The sequence below is a fragment of the Sphaerodactylus townsendi genome, linkage group LG08 (assembly GCF_021028975.2).
Source record: "Sphaerodactylus townsendi isolate TG3544 linkage group LG08, MPM_Stown_v2.3, whole genome shotgun sequence".
Classification (NCBI taxonomy): domain Eukaryota; kingdom Metazoa; phylum Chordata; class Lepidosauria; order Squamata; family Sphaerodactylidae; genus Sphaerodactylus; species Sphaerodactylus townsendi.
In genome coordinates, this window is record NC_059432.1 from 45,821,526 (window position 1) to 45,841,810 (window position 20,285).

General features: G+C 41.3%; 1 protein-coding gene across 6 annotated transcripts in view; it reads left to right on the forward strand.

Moving 5' to 3' along the window:
• CTBP2 (C-terminal binding protein 2) overlaps positions 1–20,285 on the forward strand; it is a 249,470-nt gene that overhangs the window by 193,297 nt on the left and 35,888 nt on the right. For 5 of the 6 annotated variants that reach the window (XM_048505311.1, XM_048505314.1, XM_048505312.1 and 2 more), the window contains one exon: positions 19,202–19,356. In XM_048505311.1, coding sequence (XP_048361268.1) covers positions 19,202–19,356 — 155 coding nt within the window. Of the gene's footprint in view, positions 1–14,809; positions 14,860–19,201; positions 19,357–20,285 lie in introns of those variants that run through there. The other variant, XM_048505313.1, reaches the window with a different exon arrangement.

Genomic DNA, 20,285 nt, shown 5'->3' on the forward strand with positions numbered 1-20,285 from the left:
AGATACAAGACAGGACTGTACTGTGCCACAAATTGTATGTATGTTCATAAGATGATTCCACAGAGTAAATATGAAATACAGCCAACCCAAAAAGTAGTTTTGTTCTCTCCACTAAAATTTCACATGAGGCAAGCTCCTCCCCTTTAGATTCTCAAGCTCAAATGCCACCAGTGAAAGGGAAGATGTCAAGTGGCTGTAGCAGACCAGAACATCTGGCTTATCACATGGACTGACAAAACTATTTTGAGACAGTGAGATCCTATATTACATGGATTTGTAATGAATTTAAAACTAGAGAGGCGGTGATTCTTTATTCTTCAAGTGAGCCTCTGACAGAATATAGTGACTGATAGTGAACTTTTGACTTCAGATTGAATTGCACTGTCTTCCCTATCTGTAAACTGTCATTTTTAGTATCCACATAAGCCTGAAATATGTAAATCTTGTACTATTTTTATATGATGAAAACAAGACAGTAATTATATACTATTTATTCTTGTATGTTTTCAGAAAGACCAAGGGATGCTAGTACAGCCATCAGTATTTTCTGCTCAGGCAGAGATGCTTAATCTTATGCAAACCTTGCTACCCCCTAAATTATGAGAGGTTCTGGGGTAGTGCTGCTTGGATTATTCTCAAAGCAGGAAGGAGTACTGGAGACTTATCCAGCAGCAGTGGCATAGTGGTTGAGAGCAGGTGTACCCTAATCTGGAGGAACCGGGTTTGATTCCCCGCTCTGCCACCTGAACTGTGGAGGCTTATCTGGGGAATTCAGATTAGTCTGTGCATTCCAACACGCGCCAGCTGGGTGACCTTGGGCTAGTCACAGTTCTTCTGAGCTCTCTCAGCCCCACCTACCTCACAGGGTGTTTGTTCTGAGGAGGGAAGGGTAAGGAGTTTGTAAGCCCCTTTTAAGTCTCCTGTAAGAGAGAAAGGGGGGATATAAATCCAACTCTTCTTCTTCTACTTCTTATGACATTTTTGCAGGATTTGCTCAATTTACAAATGTGCAAATAGAGGAAAAGCAGAGGCAGAGTCACTCTTATAGGGCAACAGATCAGCTGCCCCACTTCAGATCATGAAAGGAAGATCCTGGACTACAAAGTTATTCAGCTGATTTGCAGCAGTTTGTGACTGTTCCTGTCTCTTCCTGAGTATGTGCACTGATGTTTTTCACATAAAAAGAGACACAGCTACCTACTTCCTTCAGCTAAGAGAGGACTCATTTCTTCCAATTCTGATGGTTGAATAGATGGATCCATTTACTAACCTTTAAGATCTTTTGAGAAGATACCTTCAGTTGTTAATAAACATTACCAATCCAGTTGTTATGGGCTTTGTTCCTCCAGGAATGTCATTTGCAAAGAGCCTGTAGGATAAACTGGACCACAGTTACCAAAATCCAAGCTAGACTCTCCATTTGTTTCACCAGCTAAGGTGCTGGTGAGGAATGAAGGAAGGCTTCTTTACTGCCTGCATTCTCTTGAGGAGCTACACTACAACTACAAACAGATGCCTGTTGCATCTGGCAGTAATTCTGGGTCATCAGGAAGTCACTTAGGAACTAGATATCCTTCTGCCTTATATTGCTGTCCTAGATGTAATATTGCTGCCCCACCACAGATCTTTTTGTATGAGGCGGGTGTGTTCTCATCTAAAGAGTGGTCCTGATTGCTGCTCATCTTCTGATCTAGAAGTCAGTGGAGTAATGCCACATGTGTGCTGGGAAATTCTCTTTTCAATGATTGCCAGAGTAGACTAGAATATATTTAAGGGATGACACCTAGAATATTTTAAGTGATGACTGCACTGGGCTGGGCAACATGTACCTCCATGTTTTTAAATACATGAGTATTGGAACCTCAGTACAAAAGGCCACAGAAGAAATGAACTCTGCATAAAAGGTGCTTTATCCATTTACTTCAACCTGTATGGATGACCTGTGTAAAAATATTTCAGTCCTCCCCCTTCCCCCAATCATATTAAAGGCATTCTTCGTTCTCAAGTCTCACTTTAATACTGGGTTTGTGTTGCAGCCCTTTAAATGTCTGAAATTTAGTTTGGCGATGTGCATGTGTTAATTGAGAGTAACCTTAAGGCATATGACTAGAGTTCTTAGGTTGATAGGTGATGGATTTTATTAGGGCAATAAAATATGGAAAACCATTAAGGCAAAATAGCTTACTGCAGCAACGTAGTTCCATTTGATTTATGTCTCTCTAACCTTAGGCACATCAGAAACATTTTCATCTGCTTCAGTATACATTATTAGATAAATCTATAGTGTATTCTCACCTACATCAGAAGTGATTTCCATTTTCTCTGAAAGTAAAATACAAGAGGAATGAAAAATATAAGCTTTTAAGTTCATCATTTAATCTTGTACATTTCAGCCTTTTTTCTGTTTGTAAAAAAAAAGACACTTGCACAAATAAGATAATCAGACTTTTAATTAGACCTATTTATAAATATACATCTGAGAATATTTGCATCTCAGAACCAGTAACAATCAGTGATACGGTTATAATACGAAACTGTGGCATGGTACTTTGTGAATGGCACCTATTCTCTTATTCTTCCTTCTCTCTTTCCCTTGGAATTAATGCCTTCTCCTTTAGTTCCATGGACCATAGTTTCCCCCCCATGATGCCCAGAGGGTTTCCCCCCCCCCACCTCCCCTGCCCAACCCCACTTATGGCCTCCCTGTTAGCTGTCGCCAGAGGGGCTGCTAGAAAATGGTGTGGGCCCGGGGGCAGCGAGGCAGGCCCAGGAGAGGCGGAAGGGCTGCATCAGCCTGAGCGGGAGGCTTTGAGAGCAGGGCTGGGACGCCAGAGAGAATATCCCTGTGCAGGAGGTGCCCTTTTGGCCGGGGGAAGGGGTCAGTCTGAGTGCGTCCTCGTGCGTGTGCCCCCCAGTTCCCCAAGGAGGAGAGGGGAGCCCCCAGCCCAGTGTTCCTCCCCCCACACTCCCCCCAGCAGCTCTGGCCCACAGGTGGCTTCAATTAAGCATCGCGCTGCACTGGGAAGATGGATGAGCTGCCGGAGCCTTCTCCTTTGCCTGTGTGCTGGGGCTCCCCGGAGCAGGAAGGGGGTGACAGGGCAACTGTGCCCAGCCAGGGAGGCCAATGGCGCTCAGCCCGGGGAGCGCCTCAACGGCGGAGGGATGCCACCGGTTCCTGCCCACCTAAGCAGCTGGTGGGGTGGGAGGGGCACATGGGTGTGGGAGCGATTTTGTACCCCTCCCCACATGATAAAGAGCATGGTGCCCGGGGACTTGTGACCTCACATGTTCCTCTGGGCCAGGGGTAGGGAACCTGCGGCTCGAGAGCCGCATGCGGCTCTTCTGCCCTTGCACTGCGGCTCCACGAGCCGAGCCACTGGCCTCCCATCTCTGTTTCACCCTGCAGGTGCAGCAGGTGTGTGGGTGGGCTACCTCAACTGCCAGGCTGGCTGGGCCACGCCGCGGGCTTCCCCTCTCGCCTGCCCCGTTGGAGTGGGGCGGGCGCTTTCCCGGCAGCCGGCGAGGCCGAGCCACTGGCCCCATCCTTGCCCGCCCTGCAGGCAGCAGGGCGGACGCATCCATGCGCTTCTCAGAATGAATGGAGTAAAAGGTAAAAAAAACCAATATATACAGTGTTATCTTTATTTTAAATGTCAAAAATTATTTGTGGCTCCAAGTGTTTTCTTTTCCCATGGAAAACGGGTCCAAATGGCTCTTTGAGTGTTAAAGGTCCCCTACCCCTGCTCTGGGCGGTAGGCCTCTGACTAGGACCCAAGCAGAGCATTCTAAAACAAATATGGTCCAGGAAATGGCAAATGAATTCTCAAATCTGGTGTCATCTTTATCCTGAAAAAGATCACCCAGCAGTCTTCATGCATAGGAGCGGGGCAACAAATCCAGTTCACTAGATAAGAGTCCACTACTCAAGTGAAGGAATGAGGAATTAAAACTGGTTCTTTAGATTAGAAGCTACCACTCTTAACCAGTACGCCATGCTACTGGGCAGGATTGGTAGCGTTCTGAAGTTTCTCCTCAAGCTATGTGGTATGCTCAGAACCAATACGGTAGCTTTTTAAAGCACTTTGCGCTTCCACTATTACAGGAAAAAAGTAGTTGAGCATTTTCCCCCATGGCACAGTTCAAATCTCCAGATGTAAAGAGCCACTCACTGCACTGGTGAGGAAGACACTGACCACATTTTAAAACCACCCTTCTTCCAAGGAGCTCAAGGTAGTATACATAGTTCTAAATTTTACCCTTCTAGCAACCCTGTGAAGTAGGTTGGACTGAAAGAGTGTGACTGGCCCAAAGTCACCCAACAACCTTCATGGCAAAGTGGGGATTTGAACTGGGGTCTCCCAGATCCCGATTGAATATTCAAACTTCTGTACCATGCTAGTTTTGATGCATTTCATCTTCCAAATTATATAGTAAGCAACAAATGCATATGTAGGGGAGTAGGGAGTGAATCCCCACTGATGGATCTTATGGACCCATCAGCCCCTGCCAGCATGGACAATTGGCCATGCTGACAGGGGCTGATGGGAATTGTAGTCCATAACATCTGGAGTGCCAAAGGTTCACCACCACTGGGTTATAGTTTAGCGTAGCTTTGTATGATGTGCAGAGTCCACTACAGCATTTGTAACTGGCTAGGCTGGAACATGAAAAAAGCGGTTTTATTCCTCCCTTATGTAACATTTCCAGTGCAGTTTGCCAGTGAACTTTTTTTTGGCTGAAGTATTTTCCAAATTAATATTTTCCTTAGAGCGTGTGTTATCAGTACATGTGGAATCCTTAGGTTAAGGCTAGATCCATACCAGAGAGCCTAGTTTTAAGGATTTACTATAAAGAAATTCTAAAAAATAAACAAACGCTAAATAAAAGCTAGAGCTCAGAGGGCTTCAAGGAAGCTGTAAACTCCTCTGCTCTTTTCTTAATGAGGTAAAATATGAAGTCTTGAAATGAGAGAAGGCCTATTAGATTATTCTTGAATATTCACAATATTGGAAAATATGACACAGAGTATATAATTCGGTGCCAGCCAGGGGTGAATATTATAGAAATTTCCTGGTGGAAACTAAGGTGCTTTTGCCTTGGGATGTCCTTGAAAATTATTACTTCTGTTATATTATATAGTTGTTGACTCCAGTGTACTCAGAATTCTAAGAATGAGTATTGATGTACTTAAAACACAGAATAGTGTTAATGTTCACATTCTCATAAAGGGCTTTTACACTTGTGCTTGTAGATACTGGTTACAATCTCAAGTTAAAACATTGCAGTCAGAAAATGTCTTTATAACCTGCATCCCTATTTATGTGATGTCTTTGTGGATTCATTTGGACCCTCTTTGTGAATTTATATCTTTTTAAAATGTTCCTCTCTCTCTCTCTCACACACACACACACACACACACACACACAAACACACACACACCATTTATACAAGACCTGCCTGAGAAATTTTTTTTTGCAAATAATTTTTCGTAAATTATGTTATCCATGTTTCCTGTCATGGTTTCTCCTCCCACCCTTCACAGAACTAATCCTACGTAGTATGATAACCCAGTTCTATTTAAGACAAAATCTAATTTTGTTCGATGACACATTAAGATAAAGCCTGTCAAGGATATTGTTAATCTGTGTTATAGTACAAAGCTTCAGCCCTGTACTTAGTTACACATGCTTAATTCCTGCTGCTTTCTGAAGAATTTAGATATATGTGATTGAATGCAAGATTATAAGGTAAAAAAACATATAGTCTTCAGTGGCTGCATAAGAGACCAAGTTGTGGGTGCTGTTTGGTTGAGGACTGACAACTACTTAACTTTCAGTACATCCCCTTGCCCAAAGACTACAAGCACATGTGAATGAATATCAAAAGAATGATTTATAAAGTTTAGTGTAGGTATTAATACAAACTATAGGGAGTATCCTTACAACTGATAGTCATTTATCTTGTTCTCTGGTTTCCCATCGTTGGAAGATGTTCTTGCTTAAAATAAAAAGGTCCACAAAAGTATTTAAGCTAGTTTTAGATTTATTGCTGACTGTGCTCAGTGTGGCCAGTCATGAACACATGTTGGGACTTGTTTTCAGAGCATACCCTAGAAATAAGAAGTTGCCACAAGCAATGTGAACAGATGAGGTATTTTCACTGGTTTAGGTAAGCACCATGGTCTTTTGGAACTTCCTTTACTTCAGATTATTGGTTCAGCACTGTACTGCAAGTGAAACGAAGCAGTCAGCAGGTGAGGCCTGAGAACAGAGACAGAAAGTTGGTTTGGTTCACAATGAGATGGAGAATGCTAGCAGTGAGACCCAAAAGGGAGATGCTATCAGTAGGATACATCTGAGGCTGACAATGAGCCAGGGCTTTAAAAAGAAGCGTGTAGCTGATGGCAGATGTCAGATTTCAAGGATATGTGTGTGAATTTGACTAGACAGCCTCTTGATTGTTCTAAAGTAGCCCTTTATATTTCTGTGGGCCTGTGCTTGGTTGCTTTTTTATCATCTGATATTGTTCAGCTATTAGTAGAGGGTGTTTATTTGCACTCTTTCCCTGAGAAAAGATGGTGCATTGTTTCTGCCATATTGAATTATTTCAAATTATTGTTTTATTTGTATTGGGACAGAGGAGGGGTAAGGTTGCTATCGGCCAAACTAAGGGGCCATGTTTTGGGAGACACAGTATTTTTATCAGTGGGAGTGGAGATCTGCTGTGGGAGGGGAATTCACAGAAATTTCCACTACTTTAGCATATGGAAATCTTCTAGGGCACAGGTGTCAAACTCACAGCCCTCCAGATGTTATGGACTACAGTTCCCATCATCCACTGTCTGCATGAGCAATTAGCCATGCTGGCAGGGGATAATGGGAACTGTAGTCCATAACATCTGGAGGGCCGCAGGTTTGAAACCTTAGCTCTAGGGCAGGGGTGTGCAACCTGCGGCTCTCCAGATGTTCATGAACTACAATTCCCATCAGCCCCTCCAGCATGGCCAATTGGCTCTTGAAAGCTTTAGAGAATCCAAGGGTCGAAGCATGGATCTATATTTACCATCAGCCCCGCCAGAATGGCCAATTGGCCATGCTGGCAGGGGCTGATGGGATTTGTAGTCCATTGACATCTGGAGAGCCGCAGGTTGCACACCCCTGCTCTAGGGAATCCAAGATGTTATGTTGTAAGAAAGTGCACCTGTAGAATTTTATCTTCCTCAAAGCTTGTACCTTTTGCTTTTATGCGTCGCGTCCCACATTTCTGAGATGAACCCTTCCTCTGTTTGTCCACTTTCCCCATCCCTTCTAAATCAAATCAATGACTTCCTCACTTTTTCAGCCTTTAGATGCAGCTGGTACAACTGATGTTGATTCAGTGTGTGCAGAATGGCTCTATTGCTGGTCTTCATGTCTGTTTCAAATTATACATGGTTTATTATTGTTATGCTAGAGTAGAATTTCCTGGGAAAGCTATTATCAACTCTCTATACTTGTAGAAAGTTGTTTATCATTATACTTGTCTTAAAAAATGGTATGTATTTTGTCTTTTCTTCTCTGAATTTAACCGATGGAATCATTTGACAAACAACAGCGTACACATCTGACAATCTAACAAATTGGTCTTTCTTTAGGTGCAGTCCTGTGCACAGTTAAGTGGCTTATGCCTCATTGAACTCAATGGAATAGAAACAACCTGACTGCATATCGGACTGTGTTTTTGGTGTTTTTCTATCATGAAGAGATTGCTTTTAAAAAGTGATTCAATGATGTATTATGAATTTTCACCACGACAGCGTAGATCCTGTTATTATTGCTTATATATAAGCAGTGGTGCAGTATTACAGTTTTTGTCCATTTATCCTAGATTTTTCAAGTAGTCTCAAGGAGCAAATAGCTAAAATTAGCTGCATTCAGAAGAACATTTAAAAAAGAGTATCATTAGGGTATTTTCCCACCTTCAGATTCTTGCAAATGTCAAAGATTTATCTTGGGGATTTTAGGAGCAAAGTAGAATACCTGTTCCTCGTGTGTGTTTCCCTTCTTTATAAATATTTATAATTTGTTTATGAAGTAACTTTAAATTATTCTGAATAACTTGATGGATAACATTCTTGGCTATTGAACAGGAGTCCAGGTGACAAAAATTTGGCTGTTCTACAGTCCTACAGTTCCCTTCCAAGTCCCTTCCATTTCTTCCCCAGTATCTGATTCTGGTCATAATTCGGGTCTGATTATTTTATAAGATTATTGTCACTTGTGCCTGTCATGGGGTAATCTGGATAGCTGTGAAAAGCCTACCCTTCTGCTCACTGGAATGGGACCACATAGCAAGTCCACCTTGCCAGTCTTGCCAGATCTCATACAAGATAATTACCTGCCCTCTCAGTAGTAAATAGATACTATTAATATTGCAAACAAGTTGACACATTCTTGAACTAACATTTTAATAGCTTATATGCTGCAGCAGAAAATGAAAGTATAACATGAAATCATATCTTGCTGCTTAGAAATTTTCTCTAATCATAAGAGGAGAAGAAGAGAAGGTGGTACCCCCTTGCTACAGACCATTCAAGAATCCCTTCAGCTTCTGTACTTGCCACTATACCCTTATTTTCATTTATACGAAAATGATACACAATGACTTAATACAGCGATACTCAACCCGTGACGCCACGTTTTCATTTCCCATCAACCCAAAAAGCCACTTGACTACTATGTGCCACCTCTACCAAACACACATTTATAAACTACTAGGGTAGTTATAACTATTAATATTGTATATGTAACTCTAAGTGCCATAGGACCTCGGAGTATGGAGCATGGAGGGTTGTCTCCAACAATCTTGAAACGTAGCCAGCCCTAGTATTCTCCTCACTGACTTGGCACTTTCTTCTCAAGCAAGAGAGTGAAATTGCAAGATGTGAATGATTGTCTTGAGCTTCAGTGGCCTTGAGCTTCAGAATGTCAAATTATCAAGCTATTAACTGGGTTTTTTGGTGGGAAAAACAGGCTCAAGTCTGGAAATACTCCCTGAGGAGACTAAGGTGTTAGTATACTTGATTCAATTGAAAACAGTTAGACTCTTGAAGCAAGCAGTTAATGCAGGCAAACATGCAACAGATACCTCTGCAGATCCTTAGCATTGTCTTAACCCGAGGAGACACACTTGCCTGCGTAGTACAGCCCTTCCACTCAAGACCAAAGCTAAAGTCAAGGACTTCCCATTTGGAGTACTACACTATTCATTTCAAGTACCAGTGAACTGCTGACCGATATTAAGCTGAACAGGAAAACTGCCAAATCTTTGGGAGTGCTGCCTACCAGCCCACTTTCACGTGATCACTTTTCTTCTCGCCAGCAGCGCTTTGCTTCTACAGAGGACAACCCTTTCAGTAGCAACAAAGTCACTATTCAGTATCCTACATCCAGGCAATATCATCCCTCCCCTTCTCCCAAACATAAGATCCAGACTCAGGACCACTCCTCCCCTTTCCAAGGATCAGCACCAACAAGGACAGAGGTTCTGACTAAGCTCTCCTGTACTGAATGGAACCCCCTTTTTCTGGGCAGATTATCAAAAAATTAGAAATGGTTAAGAATTGTTATCATTTGGGATTCAGGGAATTGCCACCTGGTTTTCCCCCTTTCTAGAACATGGGACAACCCTTTTTCTGAGTTATCTACACAATTACTACATCTGCTTCAAAAGGGAGCAATTTAAAAAGTCACCTCAGAATCCCAACAATAAGGTTTTCATTCCAGGTTCTTAATTGTGGATAAAAAGGATGGGGCATGCTGGCCTATACCTGATTCAAGAAGATTAAACAAGTTGCTGCAGTTATGGAACTGCTTCTAATATTTGGTTTGTAGTTCTAGGTCTCAAGGATACCTGCTTCAATACTGCTGTCGACCATATTCACTGGAAGTTTCTTAGTTTCAGGCACAGCTCAGAAATATTTCAATATTCCTTATTCCCCTTTGGGTTGGTCGCAGTCCCTGTAGGCAGTATGTTTAATTATATTCCATAATGGATGGAAGTTGAAACATTGAAACAGTTTTTCCCCATTCCAGGAATATTTTATTCCCATCAACTTTTTGGGTTGTCTCTATTTTTTGCTTAGTCCTTCTCCACTTGTCGAAGAAAGCAGTAGGACTTTGGTTCGGCCCACATGTAGACTGAGTAATGGTGAGCAGTCTGTTATTTTTACATGGGTACAAGCAGACATTCTGTTGATAATGTAGTGCCATACAGTCAACTGACTAATACTGCAACCCTGTTTAATAGTTTTGCAGAACTTTCCCAAAGCAGTTCAGATCCTTTATGTCCTTGGGTCCATTTTCAGACAGGAGAGCTGAAAGTGCTGTAAATAAATAAATCAGTATTCAGTTAGTTTTAGAGTAACACTGTGAGGTTGTGTAGAATTGTGACCCTACATTACAGATAGTATAAAACTTTAAAACCAATGTTTCATAAGTGGTGAACAATTATTTTTTAAAACTCAGTTCACATCTGTGGCATATTTTGTATTTGTTCAGGTATGTTATTAATAGGGTAGATTTATCTTATCCACAGTATAAAATTAGCTGTGTTTCCTTCTGGTGATGTTTATAGAATACTGACCATCATTTTGGTGCTTGAAATAAATGAAAATTTTGTCTTCGACAGCAGTGGAAATCGTTTAGGAGTGGTCTGAGGTGTATCAGCTTCTTCCAGTTTTATGAACAGTCTGCATTAAAGATCTTTATTCAGTCTCCTTGTATAAACACTGTTCATAGGTCTTGTTTTCATTCCGTGGATGGGAATGGAGATTGAGAAACAGTACTGATATCACTAAGTTGGTATTTAATGGCAAGTCTTCCAAGTTGAACTGTAGATCATTCTGTCTGTATTCCAGATATTAATTTGTGGAGTCTGTGGGCTTTTTATGTGAATGTTGTCCTGGATCAACAACTCTATAAGCAGCTATTGACCCTTCTCTTCTCAGTAGTGTGGAGAACAGCAGAGAGTGGCACCAGTGACTCCGCATCAGAAACATTGTTTATATCCCAGCATTTGTGGATATAAACGGCATTGTTATTATTATCTCCACTAGTGTTTATTTACATGTGCTGGCTAATAAGCTAGCATTTCTTTGGAGGTTTGTGTGCATAAGAATGTTGTTTGTATGTATGCATATTTTCAAGGCACAATTCTGCCGAAGTTAAGCATTTATAGTTTATACATTGCAAGTCTTCTCAATGGGAAAGTTAAACGCATGCTTAAATTTCTTTCATTAAGATCACTGGGACACAAAAATGTCTGGATTGCATTAGCAAATACAACTTGAACCCTGAAGAGTAGTTACAGTCCTGGCTGCCACTACACAGGCTTTTGTTTTTTACAATTTAAGGCTAGTTCAAGTCTATTCAAAGGGAATTCCAGTAGACCTACATTGTATTTTGTGTTGTCTTTCTGTCTGCTGGACTATGAGTGCTACTATGAATTAGTAGCCTTCTGGGTCCCCACAACACTCCCCCAAAAGTACTGTTGTCAGATATAGTTATAGAGTCTTGAGCGCTGTGCGCAGAGGTGGGATCGAGCAGGTTCTCACAGGTTCCCAAGAGTAGGTTACTAATTATTTGTGTGTGCCAAGAGGGGGTTACTAATTGGTGATTTTGCCACGTGATTTTTGCCTTAGTTACGCCCCTCCTCTCAGCAGTAGCACGCAGAACTTGAAGCAGTCTAGCAGGAGGTGCACCGGCGTGCGTGGCAGCCTAGCGCATGCCTAAGATGCACTGCTTTCCCGCCTCAAGGACCATGCAGCAGCTGTGTCCTTGCGCACATGCCCTTAGGAATGCCCCCCTCGACTCCCTGGAATGCCCGGCCATGCCCCCATCGTGTCCCGCCCAGCCCCACAGTTTGAATCCCACCACCATGGGAACCTGTTAGTAAATTTTTGGATCCCACCACTGGCTATGCACATAATATACACCTGTTCAGGGCTATGAATTTGATGGGGAGTCAGGAGATCAGATGCTTCCCCGCCAATGACTGAGGGCAGTTTCCGTGCTCCTTTCACCTACCAATGTGGGTCAGGGTTTCAGTGAGCCTGCTGTCTTTGCCCCCTTCCCCCCCCCCCCCCGTCACTTACTGGTGCAACCTTATTATCTTCCCCATTTGTGAATGAATTTATTGAATCATCCCACTTATTCTGTGGTATAAAAATTTGTAATTATACTGTTAAAACGTTCACATTTCTTGTTTATATTTTATCCTCTTTATGCTGGTCTGCATGTGCTTTGTGTTAAACTTATCCATGTTGTTTGGCACAAAGATGCTTTTCTTGGACAGGTGAGGTCTCTATTATGGACCAGGACCCATTGGTTGTGGTATGGACTGTCTTCCCAAACAGTAAAGGCTGCTTTCACATGAAAGATATTTTCCCCATCCTGACTCTCAAACCTTCTGCAATAGATTTTGTTGTTGTTGTTTTGGTAACATCCACGTAAAATCACATAAAGTCCTTTATTCAAATAGTCCTTTATTCACCTTTATCTCTGAAGTGTACCACTTCGTTTTGGGCTTCTTCATCTTATCCTCACAAGAATGACATTATAAATGAGGTAGACTGATTGGGAGTGACTGGCCCAAGATTACCCAATGAACTTCCATGGCAAGATGTAATTTGAACCTGTGTCTCTCAGATCCTAGTTTGATGTTCTGTCTGCTAAAGTGATGCCATTCTTCTTCCATCGCCTTCTGTGTTTTCACTCAAGTTACTCCAGTGTTTCAGAACCTGACTTGATCCAACATCAGAATTGAAGCAGATTTCCCCACAATGTTGATGGGCAGGAGTAGATTTCCAGATCTCCTCAACCACATTCAGCCCTGTTTTCCATCCCAGTCTCCTTATACCTGCCATCACCCACTCACTTCTGTCATTGGTAGACTTTTTTTGGCCTTTTAAAAAATCTGTAGTAAGTATATGACTGGCATCATAACACTCGAGCAATATAAATATTTCCCCTTTTTAAAAAGCTGGCAGAAAGAGAGTGGGCAAAGGTGAGGGGGCTGGAAGTTGTGGGCATGTGCAAGGAGTATTTGCAGAACACATCCGTGTGTATGTTTTGCTGCAACTGCAAATGCCTTTGCATTTGCAGTGACAATGAGTGCATCATGGGGAATTGTTCCTGTGTAGCAGCAGCTATGATATCAAAGTAAAGACTGACTTGATGAGACCAACTTCAAGCTATGTCTGTTTTGTAAACATGACACAGATGATCTCATGGTTGCCAGAACGGCCAAAGTGAAGAGCAGATTTTGGCATTTTCCTGTGCCCCGCTTTCTCAAGCACTATGCAGAAATGATCTCCAAAGAAATGCGCATGGTAAGGAGGATCATGTGAGTGGAGGCTAGAGAGCAAAAGAAGAGATACTCCTAATAGAGTGCTTTTATTAAGAGGATTCATGGCTTAATACGAATCAGAAGCTTAGCCCTCAGATGTTATGTTACAGTTTCCCTGGAATCATCCCCTGCCAGCATGATGCTGGCAGGGGATGATGGGAACTGTAGTCCATAACATCTGGAGGGCCGTGAGTTTGACACCTGTGGCTTAAGATAATAAACAACCCAGATAAGAAATCTTCTGCAGATTATGATTCTTTAAGAACTTGTCCCTGGGTGTCCTCCACCTTTTTCTGATACACTTGATTCCTTCAAGATGTCTGTGAACTGTGTGCCTCCCTGTGCTGATTTCCACCAGTCCAATAGAGAGGCAGAGGAACTATGTGGTTCAGTATAGATGCCACAATCCAGATGAGACAATGCTCAGGAACTGTCGCACCAAAATTCCACAGAACATTTTTCTTCCACCAATGTCTTCCGGCACTTCAGCTTTAGCTTTTAAATCACACAGCCACCAGTGTAGGAAGCTGCCATCTGGTTTGCAGCCTTCTGCTGTTCCCAGCAACCTTCCACTCCTTCCTCGTCCTTTCAAATACTGTTAAAATTTTTATTTACTTTTATAGAGAAAATATCAGCAAATTGACACAGATGTCACAACAAGTATTAGACCCAGCCCTGTTTTCTACATGCAAGGGCCTGCTGACCCGAGCATCTGTGTTGCCGCTCGCAAAATGTGCCACACAGGCAGAAGTAGTTGTCTCGTGAAATGTAGTAAGGTGGGTGGGCTCCACACAGAGCCCCATATTTTGTTGTTGTTGTTGCTGAAGGCTAAAATGTAAACTCAGAACACATCCCCTGCAATCCCAGAACATGCTTGACTTGAAATAATGAAATACTTATGATGGGAGAGGTCACAGATCAAATATATTTGAAACAACCAGGGAAATGAGACAAATATGTGAGGCTGTTATTGATGGGGAGGGAGTCCACGAAGCATACAATCCTTTGGTGTACACCATGTAAGGTTCTGAGGGGGGTACTTGGGGGGGGGGAGGGGGTTAGCCAGCAGCACTCACATGATTTTATTCAAGGGCTGGGAAAAGAGCTTTGATTAGTTGAAGCTGTAGTAAAGTCTAGAGGAGAGTGCTTGAAAAGAGTTTGGAGCTGCCCAGAGGTGACTATAACTTCTCTAGCCATTTTCAGACTATTCCTCTGTGGCAGGACAAAAGGCTTTTCTTTTCCTTTCTGTGTTCAAAAAGACATTTGTCTGGAGACTTTGCAGCTGTGGGATGCTTGTTTGAAGATATCCCCTTGTAGCCGAGACAGAGTCAGCCCATAGAATACTGGTGTAGTATTTTATACCCTCCCTCTCTCCCTCCCTCTTTTCCTTCCTCCTCCTCCTCCTCCTCCTCCTCCAGCACCACCATGTGCAGTTTTTCATAAGAAGAAGAATGTGGAAGCAACGTTTTCAAGGCAAGGAGAGATTTCCTGTTTTCTTTTCTGTTTGTTTAATAAAGTGTGCCGTTGACTTGCCAGAACTGTAGCGACCTTTGTTGCAAAGGAGTAATTCGAGGAAAGCTTGGGTGGCTTATTGATGTACTTTTTTATACGCTGCCTGAGAAGACTTTTAACCCCACCCCTTTACAAAAGAAAAAGAAAAAAATAGGGGAAAAAAGAAGCAGTGTGACATAGGCAAGTAAGATTAATAAGAATTAGCAAATGGTTTCTTCTGCTTTTGTTTCAATGAGATAGTACCAGCCGTCTTGCGGCCACACAAAGACTGCCATTTACCAGGGAGTACTCCCTAATTCTCTTGGCAGGGGTGCCATTGGAATCAGATACAAGTGGGTAGCAGTGGGGAGGAACCGCCAAAGAGGACAAGCAGGCTTTGTGTTATTTTTTTTTAAAGCAACAAAAGCACTTTATACACTGAGCTGGGCGCAACAAGCTGTGCAGCTTGAGAGTCGGGGTGGAGTTCTCAGTATACATAGTGAGCTATCCCCCACCCCCTCCCTTAAAAGCTCTCTGCTGAAACATTGGCTCAACTCCAGAGAGCTGGAAGTGCCAGAAAATATTTAACGAACAATGCTTCTGACAACTGGCTCAATACTGGAAAGCTCTGGAAAAAAAGAAGGCAGCATCTTAATTTTGAAAACACCTTGATGATAATCCAGTCATAAAATTAAATTCTTTTCTTCCTCGTACTCCATTCTTTATTAGAAATGAGTTCCCCCTCAATAACATGAAGAATGTTTAAAATATTCTGTGTTCAAAATATTGAAGTAGCGGGGGGGGGGGACCTCCATATACTGGACAGCTGTGATAGTTGTTGCGGAAACGGTATAAAGATAGTATTATAAAACAAGGGTTTTTCCTTGAATTACTAATGAAGCGTTTTTTCTTAGAAGCATGTCATACAGAACTCCTGGTAAATATGCTTGGGATTGTAGCCAAACTAATGTAGTTTTGTCTCAGTATTTTCAGTGAAGCTTGCACAGAAATGCAGCTCATAAATGTGGGCTTATTCGTTTAATTTTATTTTTACGTGCCCTACAGTGCAATCCTAAACAGAGTCAATTGTAGTCAGTGATTTAGAAAGCTGTACGTAACCTTCGATTTATATTTCAGCATAGTATAATGACTGTAGAGCGGTAATGACCGTAAGCTGTAATATATATATTACTATATATAATGCTTACTATATATATAATGCTTACAATTTATTTGGTTTATCTGATTTATCTAACTTATATATACTGCAGAGCTTTAATTAATATATTGTTAAAAGTTTTAGGTAACAATAGCTATGCATCTGTCTAAGTAATTTTGGAAGGGAGGGAATGAAATGGTTGAAATAATGCTGTTGGGTAAGGGAAATTTACTGTGAAATATATTTTGTCATTGTTTTTAATTGAAATGTAAATGGGAAGAAATCCTGTTCTCTGTGTTCACCTTCCAAACTTTGGTTTTTGTCAAGTTGAAATAATTGATCCTCTCTTTTTAAAGATCTTTAAATGTTTAGCCATATTCCCTTTAATGTTTATCCCTGGCAAATGACAGTTATTTTTTTTTTAATTGAAGTGTCTTGGCCTTGTCTAAGAAATTTGGATCATTAGCCATGACCAGCCTGCAAAAGGTCACCACAGTTCCTAGCTGGCAGAGGCAGCGTTGATGTTGTCTTCGGGTGGTGGGGTTAAAAGGCTGCATTTTTCTTGATCTTCTTATCATTGGGTAGTAAAGTTTCACATGATGGAAAAGTTTTTGAACTCCTTCCTCTCTGTATGTTATGGTTTTGAAAAGCAGCCACCAGTCCTGACTGCATTGGTTTTTTTGTAAATCTCTCCTGCTGCTCTTATGAACCGTACTCTGATTACAGCTCATTGAAGAGCACAGGAATGGATACAAAATTTAAGCTGTCCTGGTGGAGCTCCAGATTAATTCCCCCCTCCCCTTGGCGTCCATATTTTGTCTTTGACAAAAACAATACAAGGCTGTCGTTAAAGTGGTATTCTGAATTCTAGAGAATGTACATCTAGAGTAACCAATCCGTGCACAGTTGGATTGCTGCATTAAAAAACGGAAAGGGTTAATCCAGGGAAAGAGTGGCCATTCAGCTTTGCATTGTGAACCTTGCTGTTTTATGCTTTCTTTTCCCCACCCCCCTTTAATCCTAGTTATCTGCTTAGGGCAAGCTTCTTTTGCTTATCCAAATCATCTCAGCACTCTGTCATATATATACAATGACACAGTTGCTGTCCCATCTGGATGCAATGCTGGAAGAACCATTACTTTTGAGTAGATGTACAAGTTCAAAAAAAAAAATATTGATAAGTACTTGTTCTCATTTTGCAAATATTTTATTTCGCATTCCTTTTGCTTGAATGTTACATTTCATCTAATTAACTAAAAAAAAGTTGTACCTTCTACCAAACCTGCAGACAAGAGCCAGGCACAATCATGCCTTCACTTAAACCAACTCGGAGCAATATGGTACATTGCAGACCTTCTTTCTGATGCTTTTTTTTTTTCATTTTCATTACCTCTACGCTACTACTCTCCTTTCTGCTCATAGCCAATGAATTCAAACCAATCTAATTTAAAATAGGGAGTGGGATGTGAGTCAGTGAACATCTATGAGCATTAAAAATGGTGGTGGTTGCCAACTGCAAAAATTCTGTTTCAGTTGAACAGTTCAGTCTCCTTTAAGGTGCAGATCAGAAGTTTCTATATGCCATTCCTGTGGACTGCTAGACAAACTCATCTCTGGTGATCTTCACTTGTGAAATAGATTGTACAAACTATCGTATCCATATTTCTTCTACATTATGAATGCTGTGCAAGTAGTACTAGAAAGCTGTGTCGTACAGGAGCCTAGATGGAAGCACAAATTTCATATTTATTCGTTGGAATACATTTTGTTGTTCTATCTTAGATATTGTCTTCTTTCCCCCAACATTGCGTTTGATAACATTCCTTTCTCGGAGTAAGGTTTTGGGGTGCCTTCTCAAAAGCTTCATGTCAGTGGTTTTCATTTTTGGCATGTAGGTCTTCTCCAAGCGCTGCCTGTTTCCTTTAGTTGTTTTCACGAATGATACTAAATATGCCTCTTTGTACCCACCTTTGATTAAATATCCTGAGAATTCAGTGCAGTTCAGTTGAACAAGAAATTCTAGTTGTATTTGTTTTAAGTTTTGGAGGATCTGTAGAATTACAGCTTTTGAACCTTGTTAGGTGTTTATAATTTACTCCATGAATTTAAATCATTCATGGATTCCATTGTGCAAACACCATTACCCTTTAATTTTCTAATGCAGAGTCCATCAAAGTTATAATCCTAAGTGAACATTAGGTGAAAATTTAGGGGAGTCAGAAAAACATTCCTCAGGCTATGTTAAGTTCCTTACTTTTGCGCCACGGAGCCACAGCTGTTTATGTGCATGTTCAGAAGTGTGTGCTGGTTGGTGGTGTTCACAGCAGTTTGTAAAATTCATCGTAAAGGTACAAAGTTTGACCAAGCATAACAATTCAGGCTGGATTCCAAATGGTGATTTAAGCATGGCCAGGGCTTGTACACATCCAGTAAGAGTTTTTATTTTGTTCCTTTCGAGCAAACCCTCTCGCCATTTCCCAGACTGCTTATAAAACTGCCTTCTGTTTCAAAAACAATTTTCATTATAGCATGGGGGACAAAAACGTTTCCAGTGAAAACTTCCAAAGTGTGTGTGTGATACATCTTGATACAGATAGTACTTGAAAGCCACTAGCTTTGTATCGTTCCAAAATGTTGTGAAAGTAGATTTCTTCCCATTTGAAGAAGAGGGTGTGCTTAATCATTAGTTCTAACAGTCTGCCAAGATAAATATAACCTGTGTGTCACTTTATCACCATGATTCCCCACTTCCTGAATGAGTTTCTTTTATACTTTGCAATCTAGTGTTCTGTAAATCTCTTTTAGCAGCCTCAAAAGGCCATTCCACTGAGAGTTCAGAATCTAATTAATGCGAATAAATGCATACATTTGTTGTTCCTCTAATAGCAAAGAGTTATCTACAAGGCTCCAATACGTGGTCTGGGTGCACCTAGTGGCATTGAAAAGTGAGAATAGATCAGATGAATGCCTAGATGGGACACCACTAAGAGTCCCAAGCAAATTGCTAAACTATTCAAATTAAGATTGAGGTAAAAGTATAATAAATAACTTGGAATGTGAGCTACTTGTATCTATCTCCTGGGACTTTTACTAAGATTCAGATGAAACCAAGTTCATCAATGGTGCTTTAAGCTGATTTAACACTTCTGTTCCATTTGGTTCCAGGTATTCGCCCACAAATCATGAATGGCCCTATGCATCCTCGCCCATTGGTGGCTTTACTAGACGGAAGGGATTGTACTGTGGAAATGCCAATTTTGAAGGACTTGGCTACTGTTGCATTCTGTGATGCACAATCAACTCAGGAAATCCATGAAAAGGTAAGGAAAATAAATGGCTTTATCGTTTTGGAATGTATACAAGAGGAGAAATCCAAGTATCCAGCTTTTAACAGCACATTACCAAAACAGATTTCTGCTGGAGATGTTCCATATTAGATCAATAACATGGTGACCTCTGTTTTGGTTGATATTTGGAAGCTTATAAGGTACCTCCTGGTCTAATCTCCAGCTACAAGAGAGATCTGAAGTAGGCACATAGATAACCTTTTGTTGATTCAACAGAAAAGAACAGTGTATCTGAGCCTGCCTAGAAGCACTGGTAAAGTTTCATTTGTTTTATTCACTTGCTCCCTTTTGCACCAGGGGATGAAGAGTTTCTACTTTTCACATCACAAAAGTCTCACATCAGAAGAGATCAGAACCTTCCCTGAACTTAGTTCTTTCTGCTCTTCATGATCTTCCCCTTTTCTAAGCTCACCTTCAGTTCCGGTAGTAAGACAAGCTAGGGAGAAAAGTGCCTGAGGAATGTGAACTCAAGGACAAAGGAGAGGAAGGGGAGATAGCTTACCTGTGTGTTGCTTTACACATGAACAGAGGAAGTACGTTGATACAAAGATGCAGCAATTATTTTGACTCTGACTGCAATCCCGGACGGGCTGTTGCGTGCACCGTACCTCATGGAATAAGCCAACACAAAAATCTGCAATTTTATTCTTATATATTGGGAAGTTTACTATATATTCTTATATATCCCCATCTGTTATGAGAGTTCATAAAAGCAAATTGCTGTTCAATCCCTCAAGCATTTAAAGATCCTCTTTATCAGGAGAGCAAAAATTTCTAGGACAGACAAATGTGTACAGAAATACTGTTAAGCTGCCTTGTTCTTACATCAGTTTCCCGCAGTTCCTTTTGATGGTGATAGTGGTGTGTTTGGAGCACAGTGGTCAGAAGCTGAGATATCCGAG